Source organism: Rhinolophus sinicus, linkage group LG06, assembly GCF_036562045.2.
Source record: "Rhinolophus sinicus isolate RSC01 linkage group LG06, ASM3656204v1, whole genome shotgun sequence".
Taxonomy (NCBI): Eukaryota; Metazoa; Chordata; class Mammalia; order Chiroptera; family Rhinolophidae; genus Rhinolophus; species Rhinolophus sinicus.
This window is the reverse complement of record NC_133756.1, coordinates 18,537,672-18,550,039: the sequence shown is the minus strand read 5'-3', so window position 1 is coordinate 18,550,039 and position 12,368 is coordinate 18,537,672. Positions and strand designations below refer to the sequence as shown.

General features: G+C 52.1%; 1 protein-coding gene across 3 annotated transcripts in view; it reads left to right on the top strand.

Moving 5' to 3' along the window:
* TRABD2B (TraB domain containing 2B) overlaps window positions 1-12,368 on the top strand; it is a 227,567-nt gene that overhangs the window by 170,283 nt on the left and 44,916 nt on the right. For all 3 annotated transcript variants that reach the window (XM_074334689.1, XM_074334688.1, XM_074334687.1), the window contains exons 3-4: window positions 5,249-5,395; window positions 12,012-12,186. In XM_074334689.1, coding sequence (XP_074190790.1) covers window positions 5,249-5,395; window positions 12,012-12,186 — 322 coding nt within the window. The remainder of the gene's footprint in view (window positions 1-5,248; window positions 5,396-12,011; window positions 12,187-12,368) is intronic.

Below are 12,368 nucleotides of genomic sequence, written 5' to 3'. Positions count from 1 at the left end.
TATGGAGTATAATCTGCTTTAGACAATGTCTACTGATTTAAATGTTAATCTCATCTAAAAAGTATCTTCTCAGAAACATCTAGAATAACGTTTGGCCAAATATCTGGGTACCATGGCCTGGCCAAGTTGACAAATAAAATTACCTATCACAGGTCCACCCTTTGTCAACTTGGCACCCATATGCGTATCCTTAAACCATACTTAATCTCCAAATAAGGAGAATGACAAGGCCATAACTTTGCCTAACATGATATAGTGATCCTGTGTACAACCAAACACGCTAATGCCTTCCCCAGAAGAGGACACAAATTCCTTGTGTGGTGTCTATTCTTCTCCTCGATACTCTATAACTTAAGTACATCTTAAATATAGGATGTAAAGTTAACAGTACTTAAATACGATGATATAATGTCAATATAGCTTATGTTACATCATGGGGAAGAAGAAAAAGAAGAGATAGAAGAAAACAAAGATTTTACACACACACACACACACACACACACACATATTCTTAACAAACTAAGGAAGAAATAGCCCTGATAACCGGGGTCCTTGTCTCTGTAACTGATCACGTGGTGGAAGCTAGTATTTATAACGACCGTCTTCCATTACCATTACCACTACCATATTCCCTTTGCCTTCTGCAAACACCTCAGCCAATCGTAGTTTTTTACCTGGTAGGGTAAAGAACCAAACTTTCATTCCTGAAGGTTCTGGGCCATTAGCAGTCCTGTCTGGATTGGCTTGTTGTAGTTTTCCACTGATGTTAGTGAAGCACAGCGTATGGTAATATTAAGAGATGCCCTAAAGGATCTGCTGTACTCCAAACTGACTCTTCCTTACCTCCTGTGTAGAGTAGCCAACCAATTCTCCTCGGTAATCAGAAGCAGTCACCTATCCAGCACATAAGTCCCTTCTTAGCCTGTTAATGCAGAGGCATGAGGGGCCCGAAGTGGCCAGGGGACAGTCTTACCTTCCAGTTCAATAGAATCATTGTTGTGTCTCTAACATTCTAAATATTAATATTTCATTAACCATTTTATTGATTCTCTTTTCACCCCTAGCAGGTAAGCTCAATGAGAGCAGGATTTGGTTGGGTCTGTTTAGTCCCTGAGAAAATTGCCAGCATCTAGAACAGGGCCTGGGACATGGCAGGTGCTCAGTAAGCATCGTCGAGTGGGTTGGGGCCTTTGCCCTGATTGCCCTGTGAGAAATGCTCCACTGCCCACATCGGAGTCCCAGCCTCGGAGCCAGGCCTGTCCAAAGGAGCCCGCGGTCCCAACACTGTCCTTGACGAAGCTCACCCTGCTGCCTTCCTCTCACAATGCAATGACATTGCCGAGCTGTCAAGTTCACCATTCCAGCCCATTTAGGACTGTTTACTAGACTAATCTGGAACAATAAACCCGTCCCCACCCTCCTGGCGCCTGCCTCATTCCATCCTAGGCCCATGTTTGAAGATGTGTTTAAATTCTGGGCCTACACACAGCAGGCGCCGCAGGCCAGCTCCTGGCCAGGGAGCACTGGAGCGGGGTGGGCGGGGGCAGGGGGGGTGGCCACCGGGATGCTCAAGGGCTCTTGGTGGCCCAGTCTCCACACACAGCCATCCAGGGGGAGCGAGGCGGCTCTAGCCTTCACCTGGTGTTTGTTATTCCATGTCAAAGCCTTATCATAAACATTATCCTAGAGTGGGCCACCGAGGCTACAGGCAAGGAAGGTTTGTTATTCTAAAGTGGCCGGGAGCAGAAGGCATGGAGGCCTGAGAGTCAATGAGCAATGCAGGCTTGGGAATTCCGGGTGAATGGGCGGGAGGCGGCAATCAGGGCAAGTCGCTTCTTCTGCACAGGGCCCAGAGGCCCCACGTACCACCCTCTACTGCCATGGCCACTTGGCAGATCTGCCTGTAAAATGAGCTCCATGTAGGTGGAAACCAAGCCCAATTATTATAGTAGCCCCGGACCTTTGCAGAGAGTCAATAGAAGGTAAATGTTTGTTGAATGAATGAATGAGTGTAACTTCCCTATGTCTGTTGGAAACACCGAGAATGTTCATGAAGGAACACATTTTACTTTAAAGTCCTGATCGTGGGGACTTTGTCTGGAGCCAGACAGATGTGGTGTTAAACTCCAGCTCTGTCTTTTATAAGCCTTGACTTGGGCCAGTCCTTCCCGTTTCTTTGGTTTCCCATCTGTAATAGGGACACCATCCCTGCTGGCCATCTTCCAGGGAGAGCAGAGGGAGGCCCCCGTGGACAGTGGTAAATCAAGGGGACAGTTCCACGGCTTCATTGCCCAGGCCCAATTGCATGCCCCACCCCCCTCTAGCTTTGTCACTTTGGGCGAGTTACTTAATGTCTCTTTGCTTCAGTTGTGTTTGTTTTTTTTTTAATCTATTAAATAGGGCTAATACTAGACCTACCTCAGAGTTGTTGTAAAAATTAAATAAATTAATGTGAGCTTAAAGGGTTCCTAACACATAAGTGCTCAATAAACACAGTGATCCTAGCAGTGAATGGATGAGGAGGGCCTCATCAATTGCGAAGGATGGATACGAGGTGGGAGGTGTGGGGCATAGGGCCTGTGACTCAGTGTCAGCCTCCCTCCTTCTGAAGCAGTTCCTGAAGGCCTGTGGTTCAACTGTGAACAGAGAGGCAGGCTTCCTGCCCTCACCGAGCTCTCGCTCTAGATAGCAGGGAACAGCAAATTATCTGAAATGGATGCTTCATGAGATAAGTGCCAAGACCAAGGGAAGCACCAGGGTCTGCAGTGTCTCCCCAAATGCCACCAGGGGTCGGGGGTGTCTGGGATGACAGGCTTGGGTTTCAGGCACAGCCCACCACACTCCACTCTGCCACAAAACGGATGCCTCGTCAATGATCTGGCCTCCGTTTTCCATGTCTACCAAACTAATAATAAATACCCCCTGGCCATTTCTGGCTATTTCACAAGGCTCCAGAAAGAAAATGGGTATGGCATGTGTGTGAGATGAATGTGGACTGTGCCAGTGGGCATCCGGAAACCTAGCCCCAGTGGTGCAGGGCACTGCAGAGCGTCCTAGGCTGGGTATCAAAAGACTTGTCTGTGAGCCCACTCTGCCCCCAGCTCACTGTGTGGCCTGGCGTGAGCCCCATCCTGCCCATTCTTGGGCTCTGTCTCCTCTCCTCTTTTCTATGATGCGCCTCAGGATGAGATTAGTGGTTCTCAAACTGGGCTCCAGGGACCTATGGGTTCCACAGAGAAGCTTTGAGAGTCCCTGTTAAAGGAGGGCATTGAGTCAGCGGGACTTCCGGCTCCAGCCTGCCTCCCTTATGTCAGTCAGGGAAGTTTCTATTTTTATCTGCTGCACGTTTTGAATTCCAAGTAAGGTTCCTCCAGAAAACAATAATCACGAAACAAACAAAAAAGATTCCATGGCTAAAAATGGTTTGAAAAACCACTGAACCAGATGACCTCCACGGGCCTTTCAGCTCCAATCTAGAAAGGCTTAGGTCGAATGCTTTTCTTCCAAGTGCTATTTAGCAAGCATTTATCCAGCACTTTCTACACACCAGAACTGTTCTTAGCACCCTGCAGGTTGTAATGTGCCTAATTCACTAGAATACCTCCCAGCTCCATGAGGAGCACATGGCTGAGGAAGCGATCTTGTGTGGCCAGGAAGGTCCAGGGGAGCCATTTCCCCTCCAGGCAGGTCTTCTGGATGCCTGAGCGGATGACCTTACCACGGGATGACCTTCTCGGGATGCTGTGTGGCCCCGCCAACTCTGAGAAGCATCAGGCAGGCGTGTGCAGCAGGCAGCAGGCTGCAGTCACAGAAAGCCTGTGTGTCCCAGCCTTCAGAGGAGAACAGCTTACACAGATGCTTTCATCCAAGGCATGTGCCATGGGGGAGAAAGTGCCTGTTGCCTTAGCAATGTCCTCAGCAACAGGGCCACTGCCTACTGTGATCCATCCCCAGCCACCATGCTGCCATCAACACCCTGTACCAGGTGGCTGCAGGTTGGATTTCAGAGGTGATGGCCAGAGTCTGGGGAATGCCCAGAGGTGGGATGGTGGGGTCTGACCTCATCTCCAGCCAGCTCGTTAGAGGGAGCAGTCTGGGCTGCTGCATCCCAGTGCAATCCATCTCTCCTGCCCCACTGGAAACAGAAGGAGGAGGAGATGGGTAGAGATGATGTCATAACCACGAGGTTGGCCTCATTGCGCATGACAGTATTTTGGCCAGATTTTGTGTACCTGTTGGTGAGCTTTTCTGTTCATGTTATGTGTTCTGGAACCACGTGACTGATGCCACTTGGTAGGAACTCCTGCCATGTGGTGCTGGCGTGCCCCAAATGCACACACGAATTGAACAAGTCCCTTCCCCTCCTGGGCTTCAGTTTCACAATCTAAACGGGACATTTTAGATCATATTTCAGTGCCGTTGTACCTCGGGCAAGACATGTTCCATTAGAGCCGTGGTCCTCAAACATCAGAAGCACTCGGGCCATAGAGAAGTTCCAGGAGCCTCTTAAAATACACACCCTGGGCTCCACCTCAGAGATTCTGATCCTGGGGTTGGGGCCTGGGCATCTGACATTCTGTATAATATTCCAAGTGATCCCCAGGCCTGGCACGTCTGCCTAGGGCACAGCTGTGTCCCCAGGACCCAGCATGGTGGCCCAGAACACAGAGGGGCTTGAGGAAACACATTCTGACTGTCAACCTGGGTCTGACTCACAGGGACTCAGCCCCTAGGCCTTTGACGGGTGTGAGGATGGCTTCCGGAGCAGGTGGCATTTGGATTGGGCCTTGACATCTAAGTGGGTTTTCCGTTCATTTTTTTCATTGGTTTGTTTTGCTTTGTTTGGAGGTGCTCTTGATTACAAAATAAGTCTGAGCTCATTCTAGAAACTTACGAAGCCCCAAAAAAGAGAAGAATCAAAAAAAAAACAAAAAACTCACGTCTCATTCCAAAACCCACACTAGGGTTCTCATTTTGCCATATCATTAGATAGAATGTTGACACCCAGAACAGGAGCTGGGACTTGTGCGGGCAGAGGACTGGAGATGAGAACAGGCTGCTCGTGTTCAGAGGCCAGGGAGTAAGGAGCGAGAAGTGTGGAAATACTCAGGCTGTGCCAGCTGGTGCCAGCCCCACACACCTTCTCTGCCCTAACGTCCAGAAGGAGAAGTGTCAGTCCTGGAGGTGTCAGAGACTCCAGCCAGGTCCCTGAGCACAGCCCTTATTTATCGCTCTTTACTCTGCCCAGGTGTTGTTTGCCCTGAACCAGACCCTGCTGCAGCACGAGAGCGTGCGGGCCGGAAGCCTGCAGGCGCCCTACACCACCGAGGACCTCATCAAGCACTACAACTGCGGGGATCTCAATGCTGTCATCTTCAACCATGACACGTCTCAGGTGAGACTCCCCTCCTCCGGCCCAGAGAGCCTCTGGCTCGCCAGCTTCCAAGGCCAGGCCCACATAAACCCACCTGGCGTTTATTATTTAGACTCCGACTGTGAGCCAGGTGCAGGCAGTCTTCTCTCCCGCCATAATAAGCAGGAGCTATTGGGTCCTCATTTTTCAGATGGGGAAACTGAGGCTCAGAGAGGGGAAGAGACTTGCCTAAGGCCACACCACTCAGTAGTTGTTGGCTTATCAAGTTATCAAGACTGGCACTTGAGCCTGGTATGTGTAAACCCTAGAAGCTTAGCCTGGAAGAACAGGGAGGCCTCCGGGACGCTCAATTTAGCATCTGGGGAAATTAAAGCCCAGGGAGGGGAAAGCCCACAGTCACTCAGTGCTGGAGCCTGAGTCCAGCCCAGGGTGTTCTGTCTTGATTCGAGGCCCAGAGAAAAATTACCTCCAAGCTGGGCAGGCAGTGGGAGCTGAGCACGGCTCCACCAGGCCTCCCCATTGCCTTCAGGTTAAATTCCAAGATACTTTGGCCAGAATTCGAGGCCTTCCATGTCCTGCCCTCCACTGACCTTGTCACAGCCCAGGTCTCCCACCACAGAGCTTGCGCTGCCGACCTGTGCCACGTGCGGCTCTTCCCCGGTGCAGTTTGTCCTTTCAGACTGCTCTGCCTTGGTTCAGCCTTCTCCCTCCTGGTGTCCTTCCACTTGGCCATGGTCAAATGCCACCTCCCCTGAGGAACCCTCCCTGGCTCCTTGGATAGAGTTAGGGATCCTCCTGGGTACCTCTAGGCCTGCTGTGCTTTCTGTGTCATGGTGCTTGAATCTCCAGTCATGCAAGAAGCAGTTGAATTAGAACGGGCCACGTCCCTACTCAGGATGCTGTAATGGCTCCCCATGTTTCTCAGGGGAAAATCCAAAGTCTCTACAATGGCCTGCATGGCCACATGGTCCCCCCCAACTCCATGTCCTCTGCCCTCCCTTCACACACGCCACTCCAACTGCACGGGCTTCATTGCTGTTCCATGCTGCACAGTTCGTCTTGGCACTGGCTGATCCCTCTGCCAGGAATGCCCTTCCCCAGGTGTCACCAGGGCTCAGCCCTGCTCTGCCCTCAAGATTTAATTCAGATATCATCATCTCAATGAGGCAGGTCCCCAATTAGCTGACCTAGAAGTATAGCCTGACCCCCCCTCCCATGCTCTCATCCCCTTTCTTATTCTCTGCTTTTCCCCCATGACCTTTATCATTTTCTCAAACACATATCTTGATTCATTGGTTAGTTATTATTTATTGTCTGTCCTTCCCTACTAGAGCAGAAGCTCCCTGAGGGCAACCTGAGTCTGTTTTATTCATCCATATATCCCAACTAGCTGGAGCAGTGCCGGCCACAGAGCAGGACAGGTACCGTGTTATGAAAAGGGATATGGGAGAGCCCGAGAGAGCTGCCCTCATGGGGCTGACAGGCTCCAAGGAGAGATGGGGAGATTCAACCAGCAATCACACTCCCTCCTCTTGCTGTGAGGGAGACTAGAGGATGCAGTTGGAGCCTGTGGCAGGAGCAGGAATTTAGATGGGCTTGGGAGTAGCGGCTGGGTTGTGGGGAAAAGGAAAGATTCCTGCAAGATGAGAGGTCAGAGAAGAACCTGAATTGACCACAGACAAGAGAAGGAAGACTGTTCCAGCAGAGGAAACTGCATACAAACAAGCCAGAGGCAGGAGAGAGAGGAGGAGAAGGGGAAGGGGGAGAGAAGGCAGGAGGGGGAGGGGGGCAAGAGGGAGGAGGAGGAAGAGAATTTGGGCTGGAGGCACAGCCGAGCATCATCAGGCTGTGATGTTCTGTCTGTGCGATGCTCCACTACACCCGGAGCTCCTTGAGGGCAAGGCGGTGGCACTCATCTCTCGGTCACAGTGGCAGCGCAGGGCCTGGCACAGAGTGGACATATCAGTGAGCAACTGTCGCATGCGCGAATGTAGGCGCGTGTTGTGCTCAGTGCAGTGCAGAGGGTGAAAGATGAGGATTTGGAGACCGGGCCACAGGAGGCTCGGGATTCTGAGAGCTCCGACTCTCGGTGATGGCGGAGGGAGGGAGGAGGGAAGAACTCCGACACCGCAAGGCTCATAGGCGTTTCACCAGTCATTCACTCTGTGACAGAGCCCCACCCTCTGTCATCTGTTGGGAAGAGGCTGTCGAACCCTGAGCAGCCAGGGAGCTCTGTGGCAGAGGGCACCTGGTCACCACTCGAGATGGCCTGGCCATGGTGTGGCAGGGCTGGGGGAGGGGTGTGCAGCACAGGGCCCTGGCCAGGCTGGGGCTGACACTAAGCTGAGAGAGGGAGAATGGGGTCACCTTGAGAGATTGCAAGCTCAGATTTTCTTTGAGCCTATGTCCAGAACCCTGATTTGTCTCTGGCAGGTGAACTGCATCAGAGATCTTCTCGCGGTGCCCATGCTTGAAATGAGACAGAGGGCGCAGGTGGATTGGTCCATCTGGATGAGGATAGTAACCCAGGCTACATCCAGCAGTGCACAGGCAGCCTATCCTTCAAGAGAGGGCCTAGGCAGCCCTGACCCCGGCTGCAGAAAAGCCTAGCGTCAGGGCAGCAAGGCTAAATCACGGGCCCAGGTATTGATAGAGAAAGGGTCTATCAAGGGGGCTGTGCGTGCAGCTGGAGGCCTCAGAGGCTGCAGGGAACTGAGGACGCAGGAGCTGTCAGGGTACAGTCACTGCCTGTAGTCAGGGAAGGCTTCAGGGAGAAGGTGGGATTGGAGCCAGGCTGAAGAGTGGAGTCCACTGGTGGGCTGGCAGGTAGAGCAAGCTGCCTGGGGAGGTGCAGGAAAGTGAGAGGTCGTGAGGAATGATCGCAGAGCAGAGGGCAGATCATGCAGGCCTGAGAATGTCCCCTGAGAGAAGGAAGCCCTGGAATGTCCCAGCCTGAGAGCCGTGTGGTCAGAAAGATGCCTGTGGCTGCACTGCAGAGGATGGTGATGCAGCCCCTGGGGGCCGCGGTGGGACAGGCCCAGGGCCCAGGGTGATAAGGTTTGGGAGCAGGGACCGTGCGCCTTCCCCTTGGTCTGCCTGGCCTCCCCACCCACCCCCACCTTCAGAAATGGCGGAGGCCCACCTCCTACAGCTCCTGTCACCATCCCCTGAATCAGCAGGGATCCCTCCCCTGGGAAGCCTTGTCTGAGCCCCCAGCCTGCGACAGGTTATGGTAGCCATGTATTTATTGTCCAAACTCAGGCACTTTTGAGAATGAAAGCTTATATAATTAAGAGTCAGAATAATTAACAGGCACGAGGCAGCCTGTCCTAGTCCTGAACCTAGAGTGTCCTGGACAAACCAAAACACATGGTCATACGGGTAGGTGCCTCCTTCAGCTCCCCAGTGCCGCGGCGTCCTCTCAAAGCACAGATCCCACAGTGTTCTCCTGTGCAAGTCTGGCTCTCCACTGGGCTGTGAGTTTCATCCTGGGCAGCAGACCCAGTCTGTGGGTTCTCTGTGGCCCCCTACCCTGACACAGGCCAGACCTGTGGAAGTTCTTGGAAGGTAGCTATGAAATGGATGGGACGGAGAGAAGGGATGAGGCCACTGAGGTCACCGATGCATGAAGGCTGAGCACTTGACGTCCAGACCTGACCCAGTCCTGGTCATGGGTCGGGGGAGACTAACTAGGCCGAAGTCATCCCCCATGGCTAGGCCCCACCCTAGCTCTGCCCAGCCTGTCTTCTCATCACCCCATCTCAGACTATTCACTCTAGGGCCCTGGGGACCTGATGTGTCCTCTTTAAAGTCTTATCATGCGTCCTGCACTTAAACTTGTCACAGAAGATTTAAGGCTGCCGACAAGTCTAATGACATCATTAATTTGCTCCCATCCCCGCCCAGGCCCAAACCCAGGCCCCATCCTTGGCACGGAGCCAAGGCCCATCAACATGAAACAGGCAGAGAATGTCAGCCAAGCGCTAGGCAGCCCCGGGAACCCGAGTGTCTAGCCTAACTCCTTTGCAGCTTTGATGTTGAACTTTCTGGTTCTTATCCTTGTTAAATTTTTTAGCTCCCTAAGGAATGGAGATTCATCGTTCCACAAATACACACTCGTGGTCAGGAAGCAGAGGAGGGAAGGCCTCTGCCTGCACCCTTGACAGAAGGGGAGGGGAGCAGAGCACTGCCTTCATAGCTCTCTGATGGTTCCAAAGGCCATCTCCTTGTCACCGCCGTCTCTGTCCCCTGCCCAAGGCCACCCTTTACTGTAACCTCTGCCATTATAGGGGAAAGGTGACAAAGCCAGCTCCATCCCACAGGCTGGTTGTACAAAGCTGATGTTTAGTCAAAACTTCTTTTGTGCCATACACTGTGCTAAGCACTTTCCAAAACTGATTTGCTTAATCCTTACAACAACATGTGTTACCCCCATATTACCAATTTGGAAACTGAGTCTCAGAGCCCAAGTCACTTGTTGGTTATAGAAGCCACCCAGCTGGTAACTGGCAAAAGGAGGGATTCCAGCCCAAGTTGTCCCAGCTGTCTGACTTCGGGACCCACGTGCATCCCACCATGACTCTACTGCCTCTGTCATTCATTCATCCATTCATCCACTGACTGAACAAATATATATCTGTTGGTACAACGTTGTATCACATTCTTTCCCATGCTCAAGGAGGGAAGAAAAGCCTGTGAGGAACATGTTTCCAGAAATAACCCTTCTGAGTCACAGCTCTCTGTGTCCCCGCTCCTTTCAGAAGTCTGCAGGTTGGCCTTTCCTAGAACTGCGTCAAATCTAAGGGGAGCCTGTTTTGTCAGGGCTGCTGGTCTCCCTTCCACAGTCGGGGGAGGGGCGAGTAGGAACTCCATTTGTTCATTTATCCATTTGCCAAACAACCCCTGGGCCCCAGGTCTGTGCTGGCCCTGTTGGGCACTTGCATAGCTGCTACATACAGCTGTACAGGTTGTGCACTGCACCAGTCATATCATTGTCTTGTTTAGCCCAGAACAGCAACTCTGGCCTCTCTCCCCTCTCACTCTGGGGAACGTCCTTGGCCAGCAGATGTAGAGACAGACAGATGTTCCAGCCTTCTCCCCGTCTCTCGGGGTTCAGCCTCCACTGACACCTTCGTTTTCCCCGGAGAGTATTAACTCATCGGGGGCTCTAGAAGCCATGTGGCTTGGCCACATGACTCTTCTGGGGACTAAAACCTGCAGGAAATTGGTCTGCTCGTGCCAGACTCTCCATCCAGCTAGTCTTTCAGTCAGCGAGGCCTGGTGCTCTGTGCTCTGTGCCTGGGTTGGTGAAGAAAGAGAAAGGGAAGAAGGGACACCAGGTGGCAGATATCCTGTGAGCAAGAACTTGGAGATTAGGATGACATTGACAGATGGTGGGGAAAAAGAGTATATTCTGACGCGCTGCCTCAGTTTCCTCCATGGCCCATGGCTTCCTCTGAGGCCACACCCACTCATTGGAGGCCATGAGGCAAGAACACCGGCCGTCAGGTGAGGACAGCATGCTGGGACTGGAAGAGCACTGCACGAGGCGATGTGGAAGGAAGGATAGATAGCACAACGTCATGTTCATTTCCAGAAACCTTTATTGGGCACCTCGTCTGTTCCAGGCATTGATAAAGGCCCTGTCCCTGAACTCAAGGAGCTCTCTGCCTAGTTCAAGAACATGTCAGTGATGCTGGCCCCCAGGTCATGTGGTTGGGGGTGGACACTGGGCCCAAAGCAGCTGAGAAATCTGTACAGTTCCAAGCCAGATTGCTCAACAAGCATCATTATGGGAGGAAGTCATGGTCCTGGAGTTGAAGTTTTAAGAAGGATGGAGGAGTTTGAGTTATGTCCTGACAAGTGGTAGGGCTGGGGATGGGAAGATAGTGGTGGCAACAGATTGTGGCTAACGAGGGCTCAGGCATTAGAAAAACCAAAGGTTAGGACCTTCTTCTCATCTCGTGTGAAGTGGGCCGGACACAGCTCATGACAGTACCCATCACCTCATATAACGCCCCCGCCCCCCCAAAAAAAATATTGTCAGCCAACCTTACAAATGAGGAAACAAGCTCAGAAGAGTTAAGTAACTTGGCCAAAGTCACACAGTGTCAGAACAGGGCCTGAAGTCCAGGTCAGCCTGAGCCCATACCCCGTGTCCTTTCTGCTACACCAGGCAGCTCAGCTGACCACCCATATCCACTCGCTGAACCAAATTCCTTGTATGTGCCAGTTCCAGGCTGCTGAAATGAGAGCAGAGAAGCAGCTGAGCTCTGCCCCACATCCCAGGTCCTTGGTATCTGGAAGCTGAGGTTCAACAAGGCAGAGCCACAGGAGTGATACCTGTGGCAGCGTGGCAGTCCTGGGCTCTCATCCCGGCTCGGCCACTTTGCTGGCTGTGTGACTTAGCACATGTCTCTGGATCTTTTCACTCTTCCTTTCTTCATTTATAAAACCGGAAATACCAACACTCATCTCAAAGGGTTTTGGAGTTGATGAAAAACATGTACAAAACATATAGCCCACTGTCGGGACTTAATAAAGGTAAGTTGCCCGCCTCACCTGGGCTGCGTGTGTTTATATGAAGCCCACCTTGCTCCAAAAAGAACTGAAGGCAGCCTCTGTCTTGCCTTTACAGCTGCCCAACTTTATCAACACCACCCTCCCGCCACACGAGCAGGTGACAGCCCAGGAGATCGACAGCTACTTCCGCCAGGAGCTCATCTACAAGAGGAATGAGCGGATGGGGAAGAGGGTCATGGCACTTCTTCAGGAGAACAAAGACAAGATCTGCTTCTTTGCCTTCGGAGCAGGTTTGGGCCGGAGTGGAGAAGGGATTATTTAGAGTCCTTAGAGGCTGGAGATTTGCTAAACCCTCTCCTGACCTCTACTTCATAAAGGGAAAAGGTGGGGCCCAGAATGGGGCAGGAGAAGGCAGTGCTCAGCAGAGTGGAGACCCAAAATGGTTCTCCTGCTTCTAGGCGAGTTCTTTCAT